The sequence below is a fragment of the Physella acuta genome, unplaced genomic scaffold (assembly GCF_028476545.2).
Source record: "Physella acuta isolate Inbredline_101_S28 unplaced genomic scaffold, ASM2847654v3 ptg000693l, whole genome shotgun sequence".
NCBI lineage: Eukaryota > Metazoa > Mollusca > Gastropoda > Physidae > Physella > Physella acuta.
In genome coordinates this window covers 26,930-51,665 of record NW_026732212.1, presented here as the reverse complement: position 1 = coordinate 51,665, position 24,736 = coordinate 26,930, and the positions used below count along the sequence as shown (strand labels likewise).

The following is a 24,736-nucleotide window of genomic DNA, read 5'->3' as shown; positions in this document are numbered from 1 at the left end:
CAATAGAATTAATGCTGGATAAATAAAATTAGTAACAACTGTATGATTTAAGAAGATTTTCGTTGTATCTAAAAACAAAAAACATCTTTATCCAAAAACAAAGGACATCTATTCCTACAAACAAACAACACTCAAGTGAATAAATTGTTTATTGCTTCTATCAGATCGACTGAGATGTGACCAAAATAAAATATGTGTTGTACTTAAGTGCCATATACACACCCCCCAACACACACACACAACCAACACACAGACACACAAACACACACCCCAACACAAACACATCCAACAAAGACATGTGTAGCACACTGAAAAAGACTTGAGCTGTAGTTAACACGTCTAGTTACAAGGTCAGAAGAAATTCTGTGTCAAGTTCTGGACTAGGAATGGCACAAATAAATGGACAATGTCAATACACAGTGATTGACGAACCAACGACCATGTTCATAATGGAATGATATATGTAAAAGACATTTTTAAAAAATACATTCATGGTCCAAGAGTAATCAATTACAATCAGATTTTGGCCTTTATATAAAAACTATTTCCAAGCGTTAAAATCAAATGAGAGCAGAAAAAATCGAATGAAAACAAATCACAACAATCAGAAACTGCGTATGATTTATCTAAGGCAGGTAACTCAGGTATTATCTATTAAAATTTCAGACAGGAAGAGTTATCCCTAATACAGACTTTTTTTATTTCATGTGATTAAATTTGTGTACAAGTCTATAAATTAAACCGTAGAAATTAAATTATTAGACATTATTATTTAAGTCCAGAAATTATATTATTTGACTGAATAAATGTTGGGTATTAAAAACCCTCCACATGCCAAGTATCTACACCTGATTCAGTGTGTTTGATGCTCAGGTCAAACATGTGGGTGTTTGTGTGGGCTGAGAGTGTGGGTGGTAGTGTGATGAGGTGGGAGTGTGGGGGGGGGGGGCAGTATGGGAGTTAGTGTGAGTGGGGTGGGAGTGTGGGGGGTAGTGTGAGTGGGGTGGGAGTGTGGGGGGGTAGTGTGAGTAGGGTGAGGGGGGGGGGGTAGTGTGGGAGTTAGTGTGAGTGGGGTGGGAGTGTGGGGGGTAGTGTGAGTGGGGTGGGAGTGTGGGGGGTAGTGTGAGTAGGGTGAGGGGGGGGGGGTAGTGTGGGAGTTAGTGTGAGTGGGGTGGGAGTGTGGGGGGTAGTGTGAGTGGGGTGGGAGTGTGGGGGGGTAGTGTGAGTAGGGTGAGGGGGGGGGTAGTGTGGGGGGGTAGTGTGAGTAGGGTGAGGGGGTAGTGTTTGTGTGGGCTGGGGGTGTGGGTGGTCGTGTGGTAGTGTGGGGGGTAGTGTGGGAGGCAGTGGGAGTGAGGTGGGGGTGGTATTGTGGGAGACAGTGTGAGTAGGGTGGTAGTGTGGGTGGGGTAGTGTGGGAGGTAGTGTGGGGGGGAGCAGGGTGGGAGACAGTGGGAGTGAGGTGGGGGGGGGGGTGGTAGTGTTGGAGGCAGTGTGAGTAGTATTCAAGTGATGATAGAATTATTGATCGTGTAACAATGTTACAATTGTTTTGGTAATCTAACAATATTTTACTTTGAGCTTCCAAAAAAAAAAAAAAAATTAATGCAAGTCACTAGCAACAGGTATGGTTGAATTGTGACATTTTAATGACATTTTAATGACATTTTAATGACATTTTTTGTGGCAAATATCCAACATAAATGTGTGATGGCAAAAAAAGATGAATACATGGAATCGTGTTTAACTGACTGTTTCCATGGCAACAACACAACCTCTAAATGACCTTTGGTCAACATGTGACACAAGCACTAAAGTACAAGTGTCACACCAGTGTGATATTAATGTCACATCAGCTGACACTATCATTTGACGTCAGCTGACAGTGTCATGTGATGTCAGATGACATTGTCATTTGACCAAACGACACGACAGGGATCAGAAAGAAAGACACAATGTGGTCAAATATTGAAGACAAAAAAAAAAGCAGCTCCATTCTAGCCTGAGCTTCAGTTCATTCTTCAGTCAGCCAACATTGAAAGCCAGATCTCTTACACTACTCTCATGTGTTACACTACTCTCATCTGTTACACTACTCTCATCTGTTACACTACTCTCATCTGTTACACTACTCTCATCTGTTACACTACTCTCATCTCTTACACTACTCTCATCTGTTACACTACTCTCATCTGTTACACTACTCTCATCTGTTACACTACTCTCATCTGTTACACTACTCTCATCTGTTACACTACTCTCATCTGTTACACTAAATAGTACTCTCATCTGTTACACTAAATAGTTTTAAAGGCCTGACTGTCCAATCCCTACAGCTACAAAGGTCAGAGTACATCACATTATGTCACCACATCATTTGTCACAACAAACTGTCACAACAAACTGTCACAACAAACTGTTACAACAAACTGTCACAACAAACTGTCACAACAAACTGTCACAACAAACTGTCACAATGAACTTGTCACATCAAACTGTAACAATGAACTTGTCACAATAAACTGTCACAATGAACTTGTCACAACAAACTGTCACAACGAACTTGTCACAACAAACTGTCACAACAAACTGTCACAACAAACTGTCACAACAAACTGTCACAACAAACTGTCACAATAAACTGTCACAACAAACTGTCACAATAAACTGTCACAATGAACTTGTCACAACAAACTGTCACAATGAACTTGTCACAACAAACTGTCACAACGAACTTGTCTCAACAAACTGTCACAACGAACTTGTCACAACAAACTGTCACAATAAACTGTCACAACAAACTGTCACAATAAACTGTCACAACAAACTGTCACAATGAACTTGTCACAATAAACTGTCACAATAAACTGTCACAATAAACTGTCACAATGAACTTGTCACAACGAACTTGTCACAACGAACTTGTCACAACAAACTGTCACAACAAACTGTCACAACAAACTGTCACAACAAACTGTCACAATAAACTGTCACAACAAACTGTCACAATAAACTGTCACAATGAACTTGTCACAACAAACTGTCACAATGAACTTGTCACAACAAACTGTCACAACGAACTTGTCACAACAAACTGTCACAACGAACTTGTCACAACGAACTTGTCACAATAAACTGTCACAACAAACTGTCACAATAAACTGTCACAACAAACTGTCACAACGAACTTGTCACAATAAACTGTCACAATAAACTGTCACAACAAACTGTCACAATAAACTGTCACAATAAACTGTCACAATAAACTGTCACAAACTGTCACAAGGAACTTGTCACAACAAACTGTCACAACGAACTTGTCACAACAAACTGTCACAACAAACTGTCACAACAAACTGTCACAATAAACCGTCACAACAAACTGTCACAATGAACTTGTCACAACAAACTGTCACAATGAACTTGTCACAACAAACTGTCACAACGAACTTGTCACAACAAACTGTCACAACGAACTTGTCACAATAAACTGTCACAATAAACTGTCACAATAAACTGTCACAATAAACTGTCACAACAAAATGTCACAACGAACTTGTCACAATAAACTGTCACAATAAACTGTCACAACAAACTGTCACAATGAACTTGTCACAACAAACTGTCACAACGAACTTGTCACAATAAACTGTCACAATAAACTGTCACAACAAACTGTCACAATAAACTGTCACAACAAACTGTCACAATGAACTTGTCAAAAAAACTGTCACAATGAACTTGTCACAAGAAACTGTCAAACCAAACTGTCAGAACTAAATGTCACCAGATACATCTACTAATGTCAGAAGCTGACTCTTAAATCTACCTCAAGTGTTAACATCAGTGACATCACAAACCAGACATCCATGGTGGGATAGGAAATCTTGAGGCATCAACAAGCAACAACAAGCAACACTACAGCTAGGTCATCTCCCCTGTCACCTCTTGCTGATAACATGGGAGGCAATCAGGAAACCAAAGCTGAGCCACAGGTACAACCCAGGGGCCAGCACGTCCCAGAGGTCGCCGGACACACCTACATAAAGGTCAAGGTTATACATTTGATACATTTCTTAGTAAATCTAACCTGAATGGTTTTGAAAAAAATATTTACATATTTTTGACAGTGTTTTAGACACAAGTGTTTATCATAGTAGCAACTTAACAAGACAGCCAGTCAGTCAGCCATTCAATCAGTCAGCTAGCTATCCAGTCAGCTATCCAATCATCTACACAGAAACAAAAGCATCTGGCCATGCATGTCAAGCTCTACCCTAACCCCTACAACCTACATAAAGCCCATACAACCTATGTAAAGCCCATACAACCTATGTAAAGCCCATACAACCTACATAAAGCCCATACAACCTATGTAAAGCCCATACAACCTACATAAAGCCCATACAACCTACATAAAGCCCATACAACCTACATAAAGCCCATACAACCTACGTAAAGCCCATACAACCTACATAAAGCCCATACAACCTACATAAAGCCCATACAACCTACATAAAGCCCATACAACCTACATAAAGCCCATACAACCTACATAAAGCCCATACAACCTACATAAAGCCCATACAACCTACATAAAGCCCATACAACCTACATAAAGCCCATACAACCTATGTAAAGACTTACGTGGTGCGTGTCCCGCTGTGTCCCAATGCATGCTACGGTTGACCGCTCCCTTCCACCGCGCCAGACGCTCCGAACGCTCTGAATACAATTTTAAAAACATTTGCACATTACCTAATTAAATCCTGACTTAAGTCAGAAAACTCCCCTCCCCCTTACAGTCTAAAGTCAGACAACTCCCCCCCCCACCCCCTTACAGACTAAAGTCAGACAAACCTCGGGCAGTGATTGACGGCTCAAAGACGTCACATGTGATGGGTGGAGCCTTGTCCCCACCCAGCCTGGTCCACACCTCCACCCCTTCAGCTGCCCCGGCCACCATGGCCGCACCCAGGGCTGTCGTCTCCGTCATGGAGGGTCTGACTGCAAGAGGGGGACAGCGGAGGTTAGAGTTCAAGGGCATAAGAGGTTAAGGGTTCAAGGGCATGAGAGGTTAGGGTTAGAGGGCATGAGAGGTAAGAGTTCAAGGGCATGAGAGGTTAGGGTTCAAGGGCATGAGAGGTTAGGGTTCAAGGGCATGAGAGGTTAGGGTTCAAGGGCATGAGAGGTTAGGGTTAGAGGGCATGAGAGGTAAGAGTTCAAGGGCATGAGAGGTTAGGGTTCAAGGGCATGAGAGGTTAGGGTTCAAGGGCATGAGAGGTTAGGGTTCAAGGGCATAAGAGGTTAGGGTTCAAGGGCATGAGAGGTTAGGGTTAGAGGGCATGAGAGGTAAGAGTTCAAGGGCATGAGAGGTTAGGGTTCAAGGGCATGAGAGGTTAGGGTTCAAGGACGAAAAAAGTTATCACAGGTGATTAAGTGGCGTTTTTGGTAGGGGTCCTTTGATTATTTCATATGTACATATTGTGTATATTTTTCAATTCATAGCCCCCCCCCCCCCTCCCAAAATACCACTTACCACCCCCTATGATAACATTTGTACCCATTGAACTCCCATACCCCCCCCCCCCCCCGAGATAAGGTGCTCACCCACTGGTATCCCAATAAGATCTGCCTGGATCTGCATCAGCAGCGAGTTGGCTGTCATCCCACCATCGACCTTGACACTGGAAAGTTCAAGGCCACTGTCTGTGTTCATGGCATCCAACAACTAAAGGTCAACAAAAGGTCAGGAAAATGTAAACAATCAGAGCAGTGGGAACAGGTGAGTGATTGACTGACCTACACAGGTGAGTGATTGACTGACCTACACAGGTGAGTGATTGACTGACCTACACAGGTGAGTGATTGACTGACCTACACAATACACAGGTGAGTGATTGACTGACCTACACAATACACAGGTGAGTGATTGACTGACCTTCACAGGTGAGTGAGTGACTGACCTACACAGGTGAGTGATTGACTGACCTACACAGGTGAGTGATTGACTGACCTACACAGGTGAGTGATTGACTGACCTACACAGGTGAGTGATTGACTGACCTACACAGGTGAGTGATTGACTGACCTACACAGGTGAGTGATTGACTGACCTACACAGGTGAGTGATTGACTGACCTACACAGGTGAGTGATTGACTGACCTACACAGGTGAGTGATTGACTGACCTACACAGGTGAGTGATTGACTGACCTACACAGGTGAGTGAGTGACTGACCTACACAGATGAGTGATTGACTGACCTACACAGGTGAGTGATTGACTGACCTCTCTGGTCTGGAAGCAGACAGCCTCTAGGGCAGCTCTTGCGATGTGACTTTTGTTGGTAAACTGTGTCAGGCCGCACACAATCCTGGGGGGGGGGGGGGATACTTTCATTAATGGAATTGTCTACACTTGATGGAATCACTAGCATTTGGCATGTCAATGTTTGACAGTGACTAACATATGACATGTCATTGACTGCCATGTCATGACACTGACTGACATGTCATGACAGTGATTGACATATGTCGTGGTAGTGACTGACATATGTCATGACAGTGATTAACATGTCATGACAGTGGCTGACTTAAGTCATGACAGTGATTGACATATGTCATGACAGTGATTGACATATGTCATGACAGTGATTGACATATGTCATGACTGTAACTATTGCCAGGTACTTACCCTCTAGCGTCATTCTGCCAGTATGGACAAAACAGCCCAGAGAAAGCTGGCACAAAATAACAACCATGGACACTGTCCACCTCTGACGCAAGTTTTTCTACAAAATAAATCAGTTGACAGCATTAGTACAGGTACAGCATTAGTACAGCAAAGGTAGGTTGGTAGAAGACACATACAACATCAGCACAGGTAGGTTGGATGTAGAAGACACATACAACATCAGCACAGGTAGGTTGGTAGAAGACACGTACAACATCAGCACAGGTAGGTTGGATGTAGAAGACACGTACAACATCAGCACAGGTAGGTTGGATGTAGAAGACACATACAACATCAGCACAGGTAGGTTGTATGTAGAAGACACGTACAACATCAGCACAGGTAGGTTGGATGTAGAAGACACGTACAACATCAGCACAGGTAGGTTGGATGTAGAAGACACGTACAACATCAGCGCAGGTAGGTTGGTAGAAGACACATACCTATCTCAGAAGAGGACGCTATGATGCCAAGGTTGTCCCTTAGCCAGGCTATACAAGCTCCAGCAATAGCTATAGCACCCTGTCAGAAGAAAACATGTGTTAGCACTAGCACCCTGTCACAATATGTGTTAGCACTAGCACCCTGTCAAAACATGTGTTAGCACTAGCACCCTGTCACAACATGTGTTAGCACCAGCAGTCTGTCAAAACATGTGTTAGCACCAGCACCCTATCATAACATGTGTTAGCACCAGCACCCTGTCAAAACATGTGTTAGCACTAGCACCCTGTCACAACATGTGTTAGCACCAGCAGTCTGTCATAACATGTGTTAGCACTAGCACCCTGTCATAACATGTGTTAGCACCAGCACCCTGTCATAACATGTGTTAGCACCAGCACCCTGTCAAAACATGTGTTAGCACTAGCACCCTGTCACAACATGTGTTAGCACCAGCAGTCTGTCATAACATGTGTTAGCACTAGCACCCTGTCATAACATGTGTTAGCACCAGCACCCTGTCATAACATGTGTTAGCACCAGCACCCTGTCACAATATGTGTTAGCACTAGCACCCTGTCACAATATGTGTTAGCACTAGCAGTCTGTCACAATATGTGTTAGCACTAGCACCCTGTCATAACATGTGTTAGCACCAGCACCCTGTCATAACATGTGTTAGCACTAGCACCCTGTCACAATATGTGTTAGCACTAGCAGTCTGTCACAACATGTGTTAGCACCAGCAGTCTGTCATAACATGTGTTAGCACCAGCACCCTGTCATAACATGTGTTAGCACCAGCACCCTGTCACATGTGTTAGCACTAGCACCCTGTCACAACATGTGTTAGCACTAGCACCCTGTCATAACATGTGTTAGCACCAGCACCCTGTCATAACATGTGTTAGCACTAGCACCCTGTCACATGTGTTAGCACTAGCACCCTGTCACAACATGTGTTAGCACTAGCACCCTGTCACAACATGTGTTAGCACCAGCACCCTATCATAACATGTGTTAGCACCAGCGTCTTGTCACAATATGTGTTAGCACTAGCACCCTTTCACAACATTTATACATATTGTCACATAGGGCTGCTATATGCTATACACACTGCCTAAATCTGACATAGAAGACCATCACTGACCTCTAGTGCGTAGACCGCAGGTTTATTTTTGCCAAGTTTGTAGGCCACCGTGGTCAACAGCCCAGTCTTGGACTCAACAGGCTGCGCAAATAGAAACAGCAGTCAATTTTTTTCATCGAAATTTGTGTGACTTACAGTGAGACCAACAGTGACCTAAAGTGAGACCTTCAGTGAATTACAGTGAGACCTTCAGTGAGACCTACAGTGAGACCTAAAGTGAGACCTTCAGTGAATTACAGTGAGACCTTCAGTGAGACCTAAAGTGAGACCTTCAGTGAATTACAGTGAGACCTTCAGTGAGACCTTCAGTGAGACCTAAAGTGAGACCTTCAGTGAACTACAGTGAGACCTTCAGTGAATTACAGTGAGACCTTCAGTGAGACCTTCAGTGAATTACAGTGAGACCTTCAGTGAGACCTACAGTGAGACCTAAAGTGAGACCTTCAGTGAATTACAGTGAGACCTTCAGTGACCTACAGTGAGACCTTCAATGACTTACAGTGAGACCTAAAGTGAGACCTTCAGTGAATTACAGTGAGACCTACAGTGAGACCTTCAGTGAACTACAGTGAGACCTTCAGTGACCTACAGTGAGACCTTCAATGACTAACAGTGAGACCTAAAGTGAGACCTTCAGTGAATTACAGTGAGACCTACAGTGAGACCTTCAGTGACTTACAGTGAGACCTGTGTTGTACAGAAGGAAACAGCCGGTGCCGTAGGTGTTCTTGGCCTGACCCACTTGAAAACAGCTCTGTCCCACCAGGGCAGCTTGCTGGTCACCTAGTATCTGAGAGACAGGGGTCTTTGTTAGATGGGTGGGGAGGACATCAGGGGTCTTTGTTAGATGGGTGGGGGGCATCAGGGGTCTTTGTTAGATGGGTGGGGGACATCAGGGGTCTTTGTTAGATGGGTGGGTGGGGGGACATCAGGGGTCTTTGTTAGATGGGTGGGGGGGACATCAGGGGTCTTTGTTAGATGGGTGGGGGGGACATCAGGGGTCTTTGTTAGATGGGTGGGGGGGACAACAGGGGTCTTTATTAGATGGGTGGGGGGACATCAGGGGTCTTTGTTAGATGGGTGGGGGACATCAGGGGTCTTTGTTAGATGGGTGGGGGGGGACAACAGGGGTCTTTATTAGATGGGTGGGGGGACATCAGGGGTCTTTGTTAGATAGGTGGGGGGACATCAGGGGTCTTTGTTAGATGGGTGGGGGACATCAGGGGTCTTTGTTAGATGGGTGGGGGGGGACAACAGGGGTCTTTATTAGATGGGTGGGGGGACATCAGGGGTCTTTGTTAGATGGGTGGGGGACATCAGGGGTCTTTGTTAGATGGGTGGGGGGGGACAACAGGGGTCTTTATTAGATGGGTGGGGGGACATCAGGGGTCTTTGTTAGATAGGTGGGGGGACATCAGGGGTCTTTGTTAGATGGGTGGGGGACATCAGGGGTCTTTGTTAGATGGGTGGGGGAGGACAACAGGGGTCTTTATTAGATGGGTGGGGGGACATCAGGGGTCTTTGTTAGATGGGTGGGGGACATCAGGGGTCTTTGTTAGATGGGTGGGGGGGGACAACAGGGGTCTTTATTAGATGGGTGGGGGGACATCAGGGGTCTTTGTTAGATAGGTGGGGGGACATCAGGGGTCTTTGTTAGATGGGTGGGGGACATCAGGGGTCTTTGTTAGATGGGTGGGTGGGGGGACATCAGGGGTCTTTGTTAGATGGGTGGGGGACATCAGGGGTCTTTGTTAGATGGGTGGGGGACATCAGGGGTCTTTGTTAGATGGGTGGGTGGGGGGACATCAGGGGTCTTTGTTAGATGGGTGGGTGGGGGGACATCAGGGGTCTTTGTTAGATGGGTGGGGGGACATCAGGGGTCTTTGTTAGATGGGTGGGGGGGACATCAGGGGTCTTTATTAGATGGGTGGGGGGACATCAGGGGTCTTTGTTAGATGGGTGGGGGGACATCAGGGGTCTTTGTTAGATGGGTGGGTGGGGGGACATCAGGGGTCTTTGTTAGATGGGTGGGGGGACATCAGGGGTCTTTGTTAGATGGGTGGGTGGGGGGACATCAGGGGTCTTTGTTAGATGGGTGGGGGGGACATCAGGGGTCTTTGTTAGATGGGTGGGGGGACATCAGGGGTCTTTGTTAGATGGGTGGGGGGGACATCAGGGGTCTTTGTTAGATGGGTGGGTGGGGGGACATCAGGGGTCTTTATTAGATGGGTGGGTGGGGGGACATCAGGGGTCTTTGTTAGATGGGTGGGGGGGACATCAGGGGTCTTTGTTAGATGGGTGGGTGGGGGGACATCAGGGGTCTTTATTAGATGGGTGGGTGGGGGGACATCAGGGGTCTTTGTTAGATGGGTGGGGGGACATCAGGGGTCTTTGTTAGATGGGTGGGGGGACATCAGGGGTCTTTGTTAGATGGGTGGGGGGGACATCAGGGGTCTTTGTTAGATGGGTGGGGGGACATCAGGGGTCTTTGTTAGATGGGTGGGGGGGACATCAGGGGTCTTTGTTAGATGGGTGGGGGACATCAGGGGTCTTTGTTAGATGGGTGGGTGGGGGGACATCAGGGGTCTTTGTTAGATGGGTGGGGGGACATCAGGGGGTCTTTGTTAGATGGGTGGGTGGGGGGACATCAGGGGTCTTTGTTAGATGGGTGGGGGGACATCAGGGGTCTTTGTTAGATGGGTGGGGGGACATCAGGGGTCTTTGTTAGATGGGTGGGGGGGGACAACAGGGGTCTTTATTAGATGGGTGGGTGGGGGGACATCAGGGGTCTTTGTTAGATGGGTGGGGGGACATCAGGGGTCTTTGTTAGATGGGTGGGGGGACATCAGGGGTCTTTGTTAGATGGGTGGGTGGGGGGACATCAGGGGTCTTTGTTAGATGGGTGGGGGGACATCAGGGGTCTTTGTTAGATGGGTGGGGGGGGGACATCAGGGGTCTTTGTTAGATGGGTGGGGGGACATCAGGGGTCTTTGTTAGATGGGTGGGGGGGGACATCAGGGGTCTTTGTTAGATGGGTGGGGGGACATCAGGGGTCTTTGTTAGCTGGGTGGGTGGGGGGACATCAGGGGTCTTTGTTAGATGGGTGGGGGGACATCAGGGGTCTTTGTTAGATGGGTGGGGGGGACATCAGGGGTCTTTGTTAGATGGGTGGGGGGACATCAGGGGTCTTTGTTAGATGGGTGGGGGGACATCAGGGGTCTTTGTTAGATGGGTGGGGGGGACATCAGGGGTTTGTTAGATGGGTGGGGGGACATCAGGGGTCTTTGTTAGATGGGTGGGGGGGGACAACAGGGGTCTTTATTAGATGGGTGGGGGGACATCAGGGGTCTTTGTTAGATGGGTGGGGGACATCAGGGGTCTTTGTTAGATGGGTGGGGGGGACATCAGGGGTTTGTTAGATGGGTGGGGGGACATCAGGGGTCTTTGTTAGATGGGTGGGGGGGGACAACAGGGGTCTTTATTAGATGGGTGGGGGGACATCAGGGGTCTTTGTTAGATGGGTGGGGGGACATCAGGGGTCTTTGTTAGATGGGTGGGGGACATCAGGGGTCTTTGTTAGATGGGTGGGGGGACATCAGGGGTCTGTTAGATGGGTGGGGGGGGACATCAGGGGTCTTTGTTAGATGGGTGGGGGGGGACAACAGGGGTCTTTATTAGATGGGTGGGGGGACATCAGGGGTCTTTGTTAGATGGGTGGGGGACATCAGGGGTCTTTGTTAGATGGGTGGGGGGACATCAGGGGTCTGTTAGATGGGTGGGGGGGGGGGACATCAGGGGTCTGTTAGATAGGTGGGGGGACATCAGGGGTCTTTATTAGATGGGTGGGGGGACATCAGGGGGTCTTTGTTAGATGGGTGGGGGGGACATCAGGGGTCTTTGTTAGATGGGTGGGGGGACATCAGGGGTCTTTGTTAGATGGGTGGGGGGGGGACAACAGGGGTCTTTATTAGATGGGTGGGGGGACATCAGGGGTCTTTGTTAGATGGGTGGGGGACATCAGGGGTCTTTGTTAGATGGGTGGGGGGGGGACAACAGGGGTCTTTATTAGATGGGTGGGGGGACATCAGGGGTCTTTGTTAGATGGGTGGGGGGACATCAGGGGTCTTTGTTAGATGGGTGGGTGGGGGGACATCAGGGGGTCTTTGTTAGATGGGTGGGGGGGACATCAGGGGTCTTTGTTAGATGGGTGGGGGGACATCAGGGGTCTTTGTTAGATGGGTGGGGGGACATCAGGGGTCTTTGTTAGATGGGTGGGGGGACATCAGGGGTCTTTGTTAGATGGGTGGGGGACATCAGGGGTCTTTGTTAGATGGGTGGGTGGGGGGACATCAGGGGTCTTTGTTAGATGGGTGGGGGGACATCAGGGGTCTTTGTTAGATGGGTGGGGGGGACATCAGGGGTCTTTGTTAGATGGGTGGGGGACATCAGGGGTCTTTGTTAGATGGGTGGGGGGACAACAGGGGTCTTTGTTAGATGGGTGGGGGACATCAGGGGTCTTTGTTAGCTGGGTGGGTGGGGGGACATCAGGAGTCTTTGTTAGATGGGTGGGGGGACATCAGGGGTCTTTGTTAGATGGGTGGGGGACATCAGGGGTCTTTGTTAGATGGGTGGGGGGACATCAGGGGTCTTTGTTAGATGGGTGGGGGGGGGACATCAGGGGTCTTTGTTAGATGGGTGGGGGACATCAGGAGTCTTTGTTAGATGGGTGGGGGGGGACATCAGGGGTCTTTGTTAGATGGGTGGGGGACATCAGGGGTCTTTGTTAGATGGGTGGGGGGGGGACAACAGGGGTCTTTATTAGATGGGTGGGGGGACATCAGGGGTCTTTGTTAGATGGGTGGGGGACATCAGGGGTCTTTGTTAGATGGGTGGGGGGACATCAGGGGTCTTTGTTAGATGGGTGGGTGGGGGACATCAGGGGTCTTTGTTAGATGGGTGGGGGGACAACAGGGGTCTTTGTTAGATGGGTGGGGGGGACATCAGGGGTCTTTGTTAGATGGGTGGGGGGACATCAGGGGTCTTTGTTAGATGTGTGGGGGACATCAGGGGTCTTTGTTAGATGGGTGGGGGACATCAGGGGTCTTTGTTAGATGGGTGGGGGGGGAGCATCAGGGGTCTTTGGTTAGATGGGTGGGGGATGGGATACACAGCAGTCACATTAGGTCAAAGGAGAAAACTGTATCAGGAATAAACAATTGACCAAAGAAAATACAGACTCATTAAATAACAAATGAATGTCATGTTACAAACTCTAATGAGCAATTAACTTAGCGGCCTACCCCAGAAATAACAAATAAATGTCATGTTACAAACTCTAATGAGCAATTAACTTAGCGGCCTACCCCAGAAATAACAAATGAATGTCACAAACTCTAATGAGCAATTAACTTAGCGGCCTACCCCAGAAATAACAAATAAATGTCATGTTACAAACTCTAATGAGCAATTAACTTAGCGGCCTACCCCAGAAATAACAAATAAATGTCATGTTACAAACTCTAATGAGCAATTAACTTAGCGGCCTACCCCAGAAATAACAAATGAATGTCACAAACTCTAATGAGCAATTAACTTAGCGGCCTACCCCAGAAATAACAAATAAATGTCATGTTACAAACTCTAATGAGCAATTAACTTAGCGGCCTACCCCAGAAATAACAAATAAATGTCATGTTACAAACTCTAATGAGCAATTAACTTAGCGGCCTACCCCAGAAATAACAAATAAATGTCATGTTACAAACTCTAATGAGCAATTAACTTAACGACCTACCCCAGAAATGTTGGTGCCTTGTAGCGCTGTGACAAACAGTTCTCCATAGATTTCTGAGGAACTTTTTATACTGGGCAAAATTTGCTTGGGAATCCCAAAAAATCTGAAAATAGTTTTAGAGAAAATAGATTCTAGATTTCTAAAATTACTTATATTAGGTCACAAAAACAGAAAAATTTTTGTATAACCAAAGCAGGTGGGGTAATACATCTCAGAACCAAATACTTGGTCAGTTTTCAATGTATGGAAACAATGCAATGGCAACAACATTTTGTTAAGTCCATAAACAAAACTTGTCAACTCTAAACAAAACTTGTCAACCCTAAACAAAACTTGTCAACTCTAAACAAAACTTGTCAACTCTAAACAAAACTTGTCAACCCTAAACAAAACTTGTCAACTCTAAACAAAACTTGTCAACCCTAAACAAAACTTGTCAACTCTAAACAAAACTTGTCAACCCTAAACAAAACTTGTCAACCCTAAACAAAACTTGTCAACCCTAAACAAAACTTGTCAACTCTGAACAAAACTTGTCAACTCTGAACAAAACGCAGGAATCAAAATGTGACCTGCACAGGTAGTCGTCCCAGGTCAAGGTCGACAAGTTCATGAGCATGGTGCGGCTGGCGTTGGTGACATCTGTCACGTGCTTCCCTCCCCTGGTGCCCCCAGTTAGGTTCTGTAAGAGAGACAAGCATCATACTGGAGAAATAATTCTGAGACCCTGGACAAGAGGGATCAAATGTGTTCAACATGCAGCCTGTTGTTTCTGCTGGTCCAAACTTGAGCACATTTTATCAACAACTTCCAGAAAGTTTTCATGCGATCACACACACTCAAACCCTCACAACCTCAAACACTCAACCCTCACACACTCTAACCCTCACACACTCAACCCCTTCCACACATGTACACACACATGAACTAGAAAAACCTACCCAAACTAACCAGGTGTCAACTGTACCAAACAGACAATGACCACCCTCGACAGCTTTCCTGACCTTCTCAGAATAGTCCATTAGCCAGCGCAGTTTCAGCGCACTGAAGTAGGTCGCGATGGGCAGTCCGCATAGACCCTGTCAACACATTGATTTAATTAGCACATCACTACACAGACATATGCTAACACACTGATTTAATTAGCACAGCACTACACACAGACATGTGTAAACACACTGATTTAATTAGCATAGCACTACACACATACATGTGTCAACACATTGATTTAATTAGCACAGCACTACACACAGACATGTGTCAACACATTGATTTAATTAGCACATCACTACACTTAAGGTAAAGTTGTATACTTAAGGTAAAGTTGTATACTTATGGTAAAGTTGTATACTTATGGTAAAGTTGTATACTTAAGGTAAAGTTGTATACTTAAGGTAAAGTTGTATACTTATGGTAAAGTTTTATACTTATGGTAAAGTTGTATACTTAAGGTAAAGTTGTATACTTATGGTAAAGTTGTATACTTGAGGTAAAGTTGTATACTTAAGGTAAAGTTGTATACTTACGGTAAAGTTGTATATGTACGGTAAAGTTGTATACTTGAGGTAAAGTTGTATACTTAAGGTAAAGTTGTATACTTAAGGTAAAGTTGTATATGTACGGTAAAATTGTATACTTAAGGTAAAGTTGTATACTTAAGGTAAAGTTGTATATGTACGGTAAAGTTGTATGATTATGGTAAAGTTGTATGATTATATGAGCAACTATAGTGGGTGACTTGCCCGGAGATGGTCCTTGTTTCTACCTGGAGTTTTTTTAATCAGCTCATCCACAGTGGTAGCAGTTCTAAGGTCACTCCAAACTACAAAAAGATGGGTCACATGTTTGGTTAAACTACAAACAGATTTGTCACATATTTGGTTAAACTACAGACAGATTTGTCACATATTTGGTTAAACTACAGACAGATTTGTCACATATTTGGTTAAACTACAGACAGATTTGTCACATATTTGGTTAAACTACAGACAGATTTGTCACATATTTGGTTAAACTACAGACAGATTTGTCACATGTTTGGATAAACTACAAACAGATGGGTCACATGTTTGGTTAAACTACAAACACATGGGTCACATGTTTGGTTAAACTACAAACACATGGGTCACATGTTTGGTTAAACTACAAATACATGGGTCACATGCAGTAGCGTACGCAGGGGGGGAGCAGGCCATTTTTAGCAAAGTGGCGCCTTTTTGGAAACTTTTTAAACTCAACGTTTTAAACATTGATATTTGTTAAAAAAATTATCTTTGATCGGCACATTTGAAACGTAAATCTCTGTGAATATTGTTTTTGCAATTACCAATAAAAGGTGTGTGAGTAATACAGTGATCTAACCCATACCTTCTCATTATGTCAAAAAAATTATCTTTAAAGAACACAAAAAGTCATCAGCTAATTAAAAGTGCATGATCTGAATAGAAAGACCTATATGTTAGTTATGTGTAAGCTATTATTCCGAATGTTTTATTTCTATATCGAAAAGCTGGCTTTTATACCAACTCTGATTTAAAAAACTTTCATTATGCTGTAATACTTTAGCATTTATGAAGACAATATATTTAATTCTGAATGTAGACAAACTATTTTTGTAAAAACGAATAGTGTTAAGCTATTTTATTAGATTCTAAAGTAATTATTCATTTCTTTTGATATTTATAATAAAATGTGTAGACATATACATATTTATATTAAGATATTGATTATTTCCCCTTTTCTCTAGTCTTAATAGATGTCCCAGGAATTATTATGTAAATTTTTTTACAAGGATTACGAAACAGATTATGCCGCGTTCATTGTTTCTGGTTGTAGTGTGTTATGTATATATATATATATATATATAAGATGTTACAAATTCGGCGCCTTTTTTTGCTGTTTCCGCTCCCCCTACGCCGAAAACCTGGATACGCCTCTGGTCACATGTTTGGTTAAACTAATGATATAGGGAAAAATAATCGTAGAAATAAAAATCTGCCATACTAAACTGAGTCTTTACCTATAGCATATTCCTAGAGGTTTTGCTTGTGCGGGTGTGTGTGTGTGGGGGGGTGTGGTGTGTGTATGGTGTGTGTATGGTATGTGTATGGGGTATGGGATGTGTGGTGTGTGTGTGTGATGTGTGAGGTGTGTTTACCTATAGCGTTATACAAAGGTCTGCCTGTGGTGTGTGTGTGGGATGTGTGTGTGGGGTGTGTGTGTGTGTGGGGGGGATGTGTGGGGTGTGTTTACCTATAGCGTTATACAAAGGTCTGCCTGTGGTGTGTGTGTGGGATGTGTGTGTGGGGTGTGTGTGTGTGTGGGGGGGATGTGTGGGGTGTGTTTACCTATAGCGTTATACAAAGGTCTGCCTGTGATGTGTGTGGGATGTGTGTGGGATGTGTGTGTGATGTGTGGGGTGTGTTTACCTATAGCGTTATACAAAGGTCTGCCTGTGCTAGGGTCCCATACAATGGTCGTTTCCCTCTGGTTTGTGATGCCGATGGCTGAAAGAAGTTTTAAACAGATGACTGATACAAACAGATGACTGATACAAACAGATGACTGATACAAACAGATGACTGATACAAACAGATGACTGATACAAACAGATGACTGATACAAACAGATGACTGATACAAACAGATGACTGATACAAACAGACGACTGATACAAACAGACGACTGATACAAACAGATGACTGATACAAACAGATGACTGATACAAACAGATGACTGATACAAACAGATGACTGATACAAACAGATGACTGATACAAACAGATGACTGATACAAACAGATGACTGATACAAACAGATGACTGATACAAACAGATGACTGATACAAACAGATGACTGATACAAACAGATGACTGATACTAAAAGATCACTGATACAAACAGATGACTGATACAAACAGATGACTGATACAAACAGATGACTGATACTAAAAGATCACTGATACAAACAGATGACTGAAAAAGACCAGAGAGGACAGCTGAGTCAGCCTGTAGATGAGTCCTATGTCAAGTTGAGCAGATTGTAAAACTGTGTGATCAGTGGGGCATATCAGCAACACAAGGTCACTAGCATGAAAGTCACTAGCATGAAGGCCACTAGTATGAAGGTCACTAGCATGAAGGTCACTAGCATGAAGGTCACTAGCATGAATGTCACTAGCATGAAGGTCACTAGCATGAAAGTCACTAGCATGAAGGTCACTAGAAGGTCACTAGCATGAAGGTCACTAGCATGAATGTCACTAGCATGAAGGTCACTAGCATGAAAGTCACTAGCATGAAGGCCACTAGCATGAAGGTCACTAGCATGAAGGTCACTAGCATGAAGGTCACTAGCATGAAGGTCACTAGCATGAATGTCACTAGCATGAAGGTCACTAGCATGAAAGTCACTAGCATGAAGGTCACTAGCATGAATGTCACTAGCATGAAGGTCACTAGCATGAAAGTCACTAGCATGAAGGTCACTAGAAGGTCACTAGCATGAAGGTCACTAGAAGGTCACTAGCATGAAGGTTACTAGCATAAATGTCACTAGCATGAAGGTCACTAGCATGAAAGTCACTAGCATGAAGGTCACTAGAAGGTCACTAGCATGAAGGTTACTAGCATAAATGTCACTAGCATGAACATCACTAGCATGAAGGACATGAGCATGAAGGTCACTAGCATGAAGGTCACTAGAAGGTCACTAACATAAATGTCACTAGCATGAAAGTCTCTAGCATGAAGGTCACTAGCATGAAGGTCACTAGCATGAAAGTCTCTAGCATGAAGGTCTGTTCAAAAGAGATCTAACCTTTGATGTCTGAAGTCTGGTAGCCGAGACCGACCAAGTTTTCTGTTGCCTTGTCAATGCAAGTTTTGACGGAGTCCAGGATTTCTAGCGGATCTTCTTCCACCCACCTGTCAGATATTTGTATAGAGCACACCCTCACAAAGGGCAGATACAGGGAGGGCAGATACAGGGAGGTCAGATACAGGGAGGTCAGATACAGGGAGGTCAGATACAGGGAGGTCAGATACAGGGAGGACAGATACAGGGAGGTCAGATACAGGGAGGGCAGATACAGGGAGGTCAGATACAGGGAGGTCAGATACAGGGAGGGCAGATACAGGGAGGTCAGATACAGGGAGGTCAGATACAGGGAGGTCAGATACAGGGAGGTCAGATACAGGGAGGTCAGATACAGGGAGGTCAGATACAGGGAGGGCAGATACAGGGAGGTCAGATACAGGGAGGTCAGATACAGGGAGGTCAGATACAGGGAGGGCAGATACAGGGAGGTCAGATACAGGGAGGGCAGATACAGGGAAGTCAGATACAGGGAGGGCAGATACAGGGAGGTCAGATACAGGGAGGGCAGATACAGGGAGGTCAGATACAGGGAGGTCAGATACAGGGAGGTCAGATACAGGGAGGTCAGATACAGGGAGGTCAGACACAGGGAGGGCAGATACAGGGAGGTCAGATACAGGGAGGGCAGATACAGGGAGGTCAGATACAGGGAGGGCAGATACAGGGAGGGCAGATACAGGGAGGGCAGATACAGAGGCCAGATACAGGGAGGTCAGATACAGGGAGGTCAGATACAGGGAGGGCAGATACAGGGAGGGCAGATACAGGGAGATCAGATACAGGGAGGGCAGATACAGGGAGGTCAGATACAGGGAGGTCAGATACAGGGAGGGCAGATACAGGGAGATCAGATACAGGGAGGTCAGATACAGGGAGGTCAGATACAGGGAGGGCAGATACAGGGAGGTCAGATACAGAGGGCAGATACAGGGAGGGCAGATACAGGGAGGTCAGATACAGGGAGGGCAGATACAGGGAGGTCAGATACAGGGAGGTCAGATACAGGGAGGGCAGATACAGGGAGATCAGATACAGGGAGGTCAGATACAGGGAGGTCAGATACAGGGAGGGCAGATACAGGGAGGTCAGATACAGAGGGCAGATACAGGGAGGGCAGATACAGGGAGGTCAGATACAGGGAGGGCAGATACAGAGGGCAGATACAGGGAGGTCAGATACAGGGAGGTCAGATACAGGGAGGGCAGATACAGGGAGGTCAGATACAGGGAGGTCAGATACAGGGAGGTCAGATACAGGGAGGTCAGATACAGGGAGGTCAGATACAGGGAGGGCAGATACAGAGGGCAGATACAGGGAGGTCAGATACAGGGAGGGCAGATACAGGGAGGTCAGATACAGGGAGGTCAGATACAGGGAGGTCAGATACAGGGAGGTCAGATACAGGGAGGGCAGATACAGGGAGATCAGATACAGGGAGGTCAGATACAGGGAGGTCAGATACAGGGAGGTCAGATACAGGGAGGGCAGATACAGGGAGGGCAGATACAGAGGGCAGATACAGGGAGGTCAGATACAGGGAGGTCAGATACAGGGAGGTCAGATACAGGGAGGTCAGATACAGGGAGGTCAGATACAGGGAGGGCAGATACAGGGAGGTCAGATACAGGGAGGGCAGATACAGGGAGGTCAGATACAGGGAGGTCAGATACAGAGGGCAGATACAGGGAGGTCAGATACAGGGAGGTCAGATACAGAGGGCAGATACAGGGAGGTCAGATACAGGGAGGTCAGATACAGGGAGGTCAGATACAGGGAGGTCAGATACAGGGAGGTCAGATACAGGGAGGTCAGATACAGGGAGGGCAGATACAGGGAGGGCAGATACAGGGAGGTCAGATACAGGGAGGTCAGATACAGGGAGGTCAGATACAGGGAGGTCAGATACAGGGAGGTCAGATACAGGGAGGTCAGATACAGGGAGGTCAGATACAGGGAGGTCAGATACAGGGAGGGCAGATACAGGGAGGTCAGATACAGGGAGGGCAGATACAGGGAGGTCAGATACAGGGAGGTCAGATACAGGGAGGTCAGATACAGGGAGGTCAGATACAGGGAGGTCAGATACAGGGAGGTCAGATACAGGGAGGTCAGATACAGGGAGGGCAGATACAGGGAGGTCAGATACAGGGAGGGCAGATACAGGGAGGTCAGATACAGGGAGGTCAGATACAGGGAGGTCAGATACAGGGAGGACAGATACAGGGAGGTCAGATACAGGGAGGGCAGATACAGGGAGGTCAGATACAGGGAGGTCAGATACAGGGAGGGCAGATACAGGGAGGGCAGATACAGAGGGCAGATACAGGGAGGTCAGATACAGGGAGGTCAGATACAGGGAGGTCAGATACAGGGAGGTCAGATACAGGGAGGGCAGATACAGGGAGGGCAGATACAGGGAGGGCAGATACAGGGAGGGCAGATCAAACTTGTCCTCTTATAAAACAAGCTAGTAAACTTATAAAATGTATCTATACTAAATCCCCACTGAGAAACAATTCAACAACCCAAAACAAGAAATATTTTAGAACAGTGGAAATATAACTTGAAAAACTAGGAAAGTTGAAATAAAACTTTAAAAGTTTTAATTGAATACTTGAAATATAAGAATTGAAATTAAAAAGTTAGATTATTAAAAAGTTGAAATCAAACTTAAAAAGTTGAAATCTAACTAAAAAGTTGAAATAAAATGACAATAGTTTTAATTAAAAGGCTGAAATAAAAAATGCTGACATACCCCTCTTTAGGAAAAAACTGTTTGATCTCAATTTGATGATAAGTCACCACCTCAGCTGTTGCTGCATTGAAAATCTGAAACAATGTTTACATATTTATTTCTGACCTAGCATTTACTTACGCCTTAGTCCACTTGACCTTTCTTAGATCCCCGCTGTATCCATCAAATGTTATATGGATTAGTTTTACCAGCATCCAATAAATGATATAAGGGTGAGTGGATTAGTTTTACCAGCATCCAATAAATGATATAAGGGTGAGTGGATTAGCTTTACCAGCATCCAATAAATGATATAAGGGTGAGTAGATTAGCTTTAAGAAATTCCAGACCAATCAAATCTAAGCATGCCACTATTGTGCCTAGGCCAGATCAATTTTTATAACACACATAATAAATAATGACTGAATCATGCATCATCCTGTTTACCAGTGTCGTAGTGTTATAGTAGATGTGTGAAGTGGTGTATTCAAGTATAATATATTACATCCACATTGCTCTTCTAGATTATAATGTTATATTTGTTTGAATGTTCAGCATTTGTCGCAGTTAATGGTGTCATTTTTGGGGAGTAGCGTGTCATAGTGTTGTTATGTATAAGGGGTGATAGTTTATATCATTGTTAAATGTATTACGCAAGTGCATGATTTCTAAAGCAGGAAAACAAAAACTTTTGTACCAAAAATCTTGTACTGCTGGTGCCTTGATCAACTGCTCCAACCAAATTTGGCCTCTTCTTCATCTCAGCTGAATTGCCTGCATCTCCATACATTTTTGCCCAGGCTCGTAGTTGGGCTAGTGGTCGCTAGAAATTTTAAAGCAGATTTAAATTAAGATTTAAGAAAGGGAATAATGTAGGCTTTGTTAGGTTTACTTTATTTTTTATTGAGCAGTTCAAACTAAAATGGTCTTGGCTATAGTCACTAGTCTAGTTACTCTAGTTAATAGTTATTAATAGTTAACTTTTCTTAATTACACTTTAGTCTAGTAGTAGATTCTAGATCTAGAATCTAGTAGAGTTGACCATCACACTCACTAGCTAGTGTATTACTATTAGTGAGAATCTAGCTACTAACTACTAACTATTACTAGATCTAGATTTCTAGATCTAGATCTAGCTAGCTAGACTAGAATCTAGATTTTCTAGATCTAGTCACTAGTCTAAGTGCTGAAACTAATATAACAAGTAGCCTAATAAGTTAAATAAGTAGTAGTAGTAAGTAGTCCGATCTAACCTAGATTGTCCTAGATCTATCTAGAATCTAGCTAGATCTAGACCTTTCCTGTAGCAAAACAAAATTTTTATTTTTAGACAAAATAATAATATATTAATAGTTTATTAATTATATATAATGTAATGTAATGTATGTCGTATGTGTGAGTGTGGTGATGAAACATACGTGACACTAACTTCACTTGACTAACATTTAGTCTATTCATTAATTACAGAAGTTAGAAAATAATTACTAGATTTAGCTCTAGGTCTAGCAATCCGCCAAGACTGAATATTATATAAACATGTGTAGGCCTATAAAATATATACTATATTTATTAAATTATATATTATATGGGCCGATAGCTTACTGATTCAGATTTAGATTTTTAGAACTAGAATCTAGGACTAAAGTTCAAAAACATTAAAGTAGCTTCCCTTTAAAAAAAAAACTCAAGACTGCTAGGCCTAGTCTACCTCTGCAAAACATTGCCACGCCCCCTGTCAGTCTAAAATCGGCAGACTAGAGAAATAAAATTGGACGACAAAGCAAACTCATTTTTCCTATTTGCATTCAGATTCGTAAATGAGAAATTCAATCTACAAATTTTAACGATACAGATCTACGCCAATTTGAATACGTCAACGATTTAAACAAGTCGTAAACTTCAAAACATTTTAATATTAAAAGTAATGTCGTGTTTTTTTTTTACTTTCTAAAATAGGCCTACTAATAATGACATACTAAAATATATTTTTAAACAAACATGAATGAATTTATTTAGGGAAGCAATCATTATTTTCTAAATCACAATTTTTCACGTGACACAATTACAGTCATCACGTAACACATTGACATTGTTGTAGGCTTCAGAAATTTCTATCAGTATCTTCTTAAATAATAAAATCATTTGACATAGAGGCCTAATTCTAATTACTGGATGTTTTGCTTTTTGTGGTGAAGACCACTGGCAGTGTTCCTCTCTTAAAACTTGACATGAAAAAAAGTTGTGTGCTAAAGTCGAAATTGTACAATTGTGCGTGGCGCGACAAATTGTCCGGCCGTTCAATAAATATCTTTGTGATTGGACCATCATGGCGGTTGTGTAAACACGGGCTAATGGCGGTTAAATATAGACTAGTATTGATTGCATGGGATGTGTACTGGGTCGATAGGTCATGTGTTACCGCACGAGCTGGTGGGTAGGTTTGTAGCTTGGTGGGTTTGTGGGTGGGTAGGTTTGTGGGGTGGTAGGTTTGTGGGATGGTAGTTTTGTGGGTTGGTAGGTTTGTGGGTTGGTAGGTTTGGTGTGTTGGTAGGTTTGTGGGTAGGTACGTTTGTCGTTTGGTAGATTTGTGGGTGGGTAGGTTTGTGTGTGGCGCTGTTTCTTTCAGGCATCTTACCGGAGCACGTCCACCGCCCTGTAACCGGTGTTGCCCCCCCCCCTCCCACCACCACCACCCAACCCTCACCCCCCCCCCCCCCCCCCGGGAAAATTTAGCCCAGCTCTAAGTGTGTGGGTAGTATTAAAAAATAGATTCCAAAGAAACCAGTCGGTACTAAGTACACCGTCTATTCTAGCGGCGCTGATAACGCACCTAATACCCGTTCTACCAGTTTGTTTCCGGCCGATTTGATCGTCTGCTAGCTCAGTTCGTCAGCTGAGACAGATCAAACGTGGGCCACGTTCTGACAAAAAAACGTCTGCAGACGATTGGGTTGAGAAAGTTATCCTAAATGTTATCCTAAACGTTAGCCTAAATGTCAGCATAGA

General features: G+C 44.6%; 1 protein-coding gene across 3 annotated transcripts; it reads right to left on the bottom strand.

Annotated features, from left to right (window-relative positions):
- Nucleotides 1–3,376: 3,376 nt before the first annotated feature.
- Nucleotides 3,377–24,046, bottom strand: LOC131949404 (glycerol kinase). Of its 3 annotated transcripts, none has more exons than XM_059311286.1 (18): nt 23,900–24,046; nt 22,428–22,553; nt 21,752–21,825; nt 18,937–19,043; nt 17,549–17,626; nt 15,863–15,942; nt 15,062–15,199; nt 14,693–14,802; nt 14,121–14,223; nt 9,006–9,116; nt 8,327–8,407; nt 7,176–7,254; nt 6,694–6,790; nt 6,289–6,373; nt 5,608–5,728; nt 4,858–5,004; nt 4,645–4,722; nt 3,377–4,036 (listed from the first exon to the last, which is right to left on the bottom strand). In XM_059311286.1, the coding sequence occupies exons 2-18, from the start codon at nt 22,518–22,520 to the stop codon at nt 3,939–3,941; spliced, it is 1,680 nt and encodes a 559-aa protein (XP_059167269.1). In that variant the 5' UTR covers nt 22,521–22,553; nt 23,900–24,046; the 3' UTR covers nt 3,377–3,938. The 3 variants fall into 3 exon arrangements, with proteins under 3 accessions (XP_059167269.1, XP_059167268.1, XP_059167267.1); XM_059311285.1 differs by lacking the exon at nt 23,900–24,046 and adding an exon at nt 23,333–23,391; XM_059311284.1 differs by lacking the exon at nt 23,900–24,046 and adding an exon at nt 23,216–23,315.
- Nucleotides 24,047–24,736: the final 690 nt, after the last annotated feature.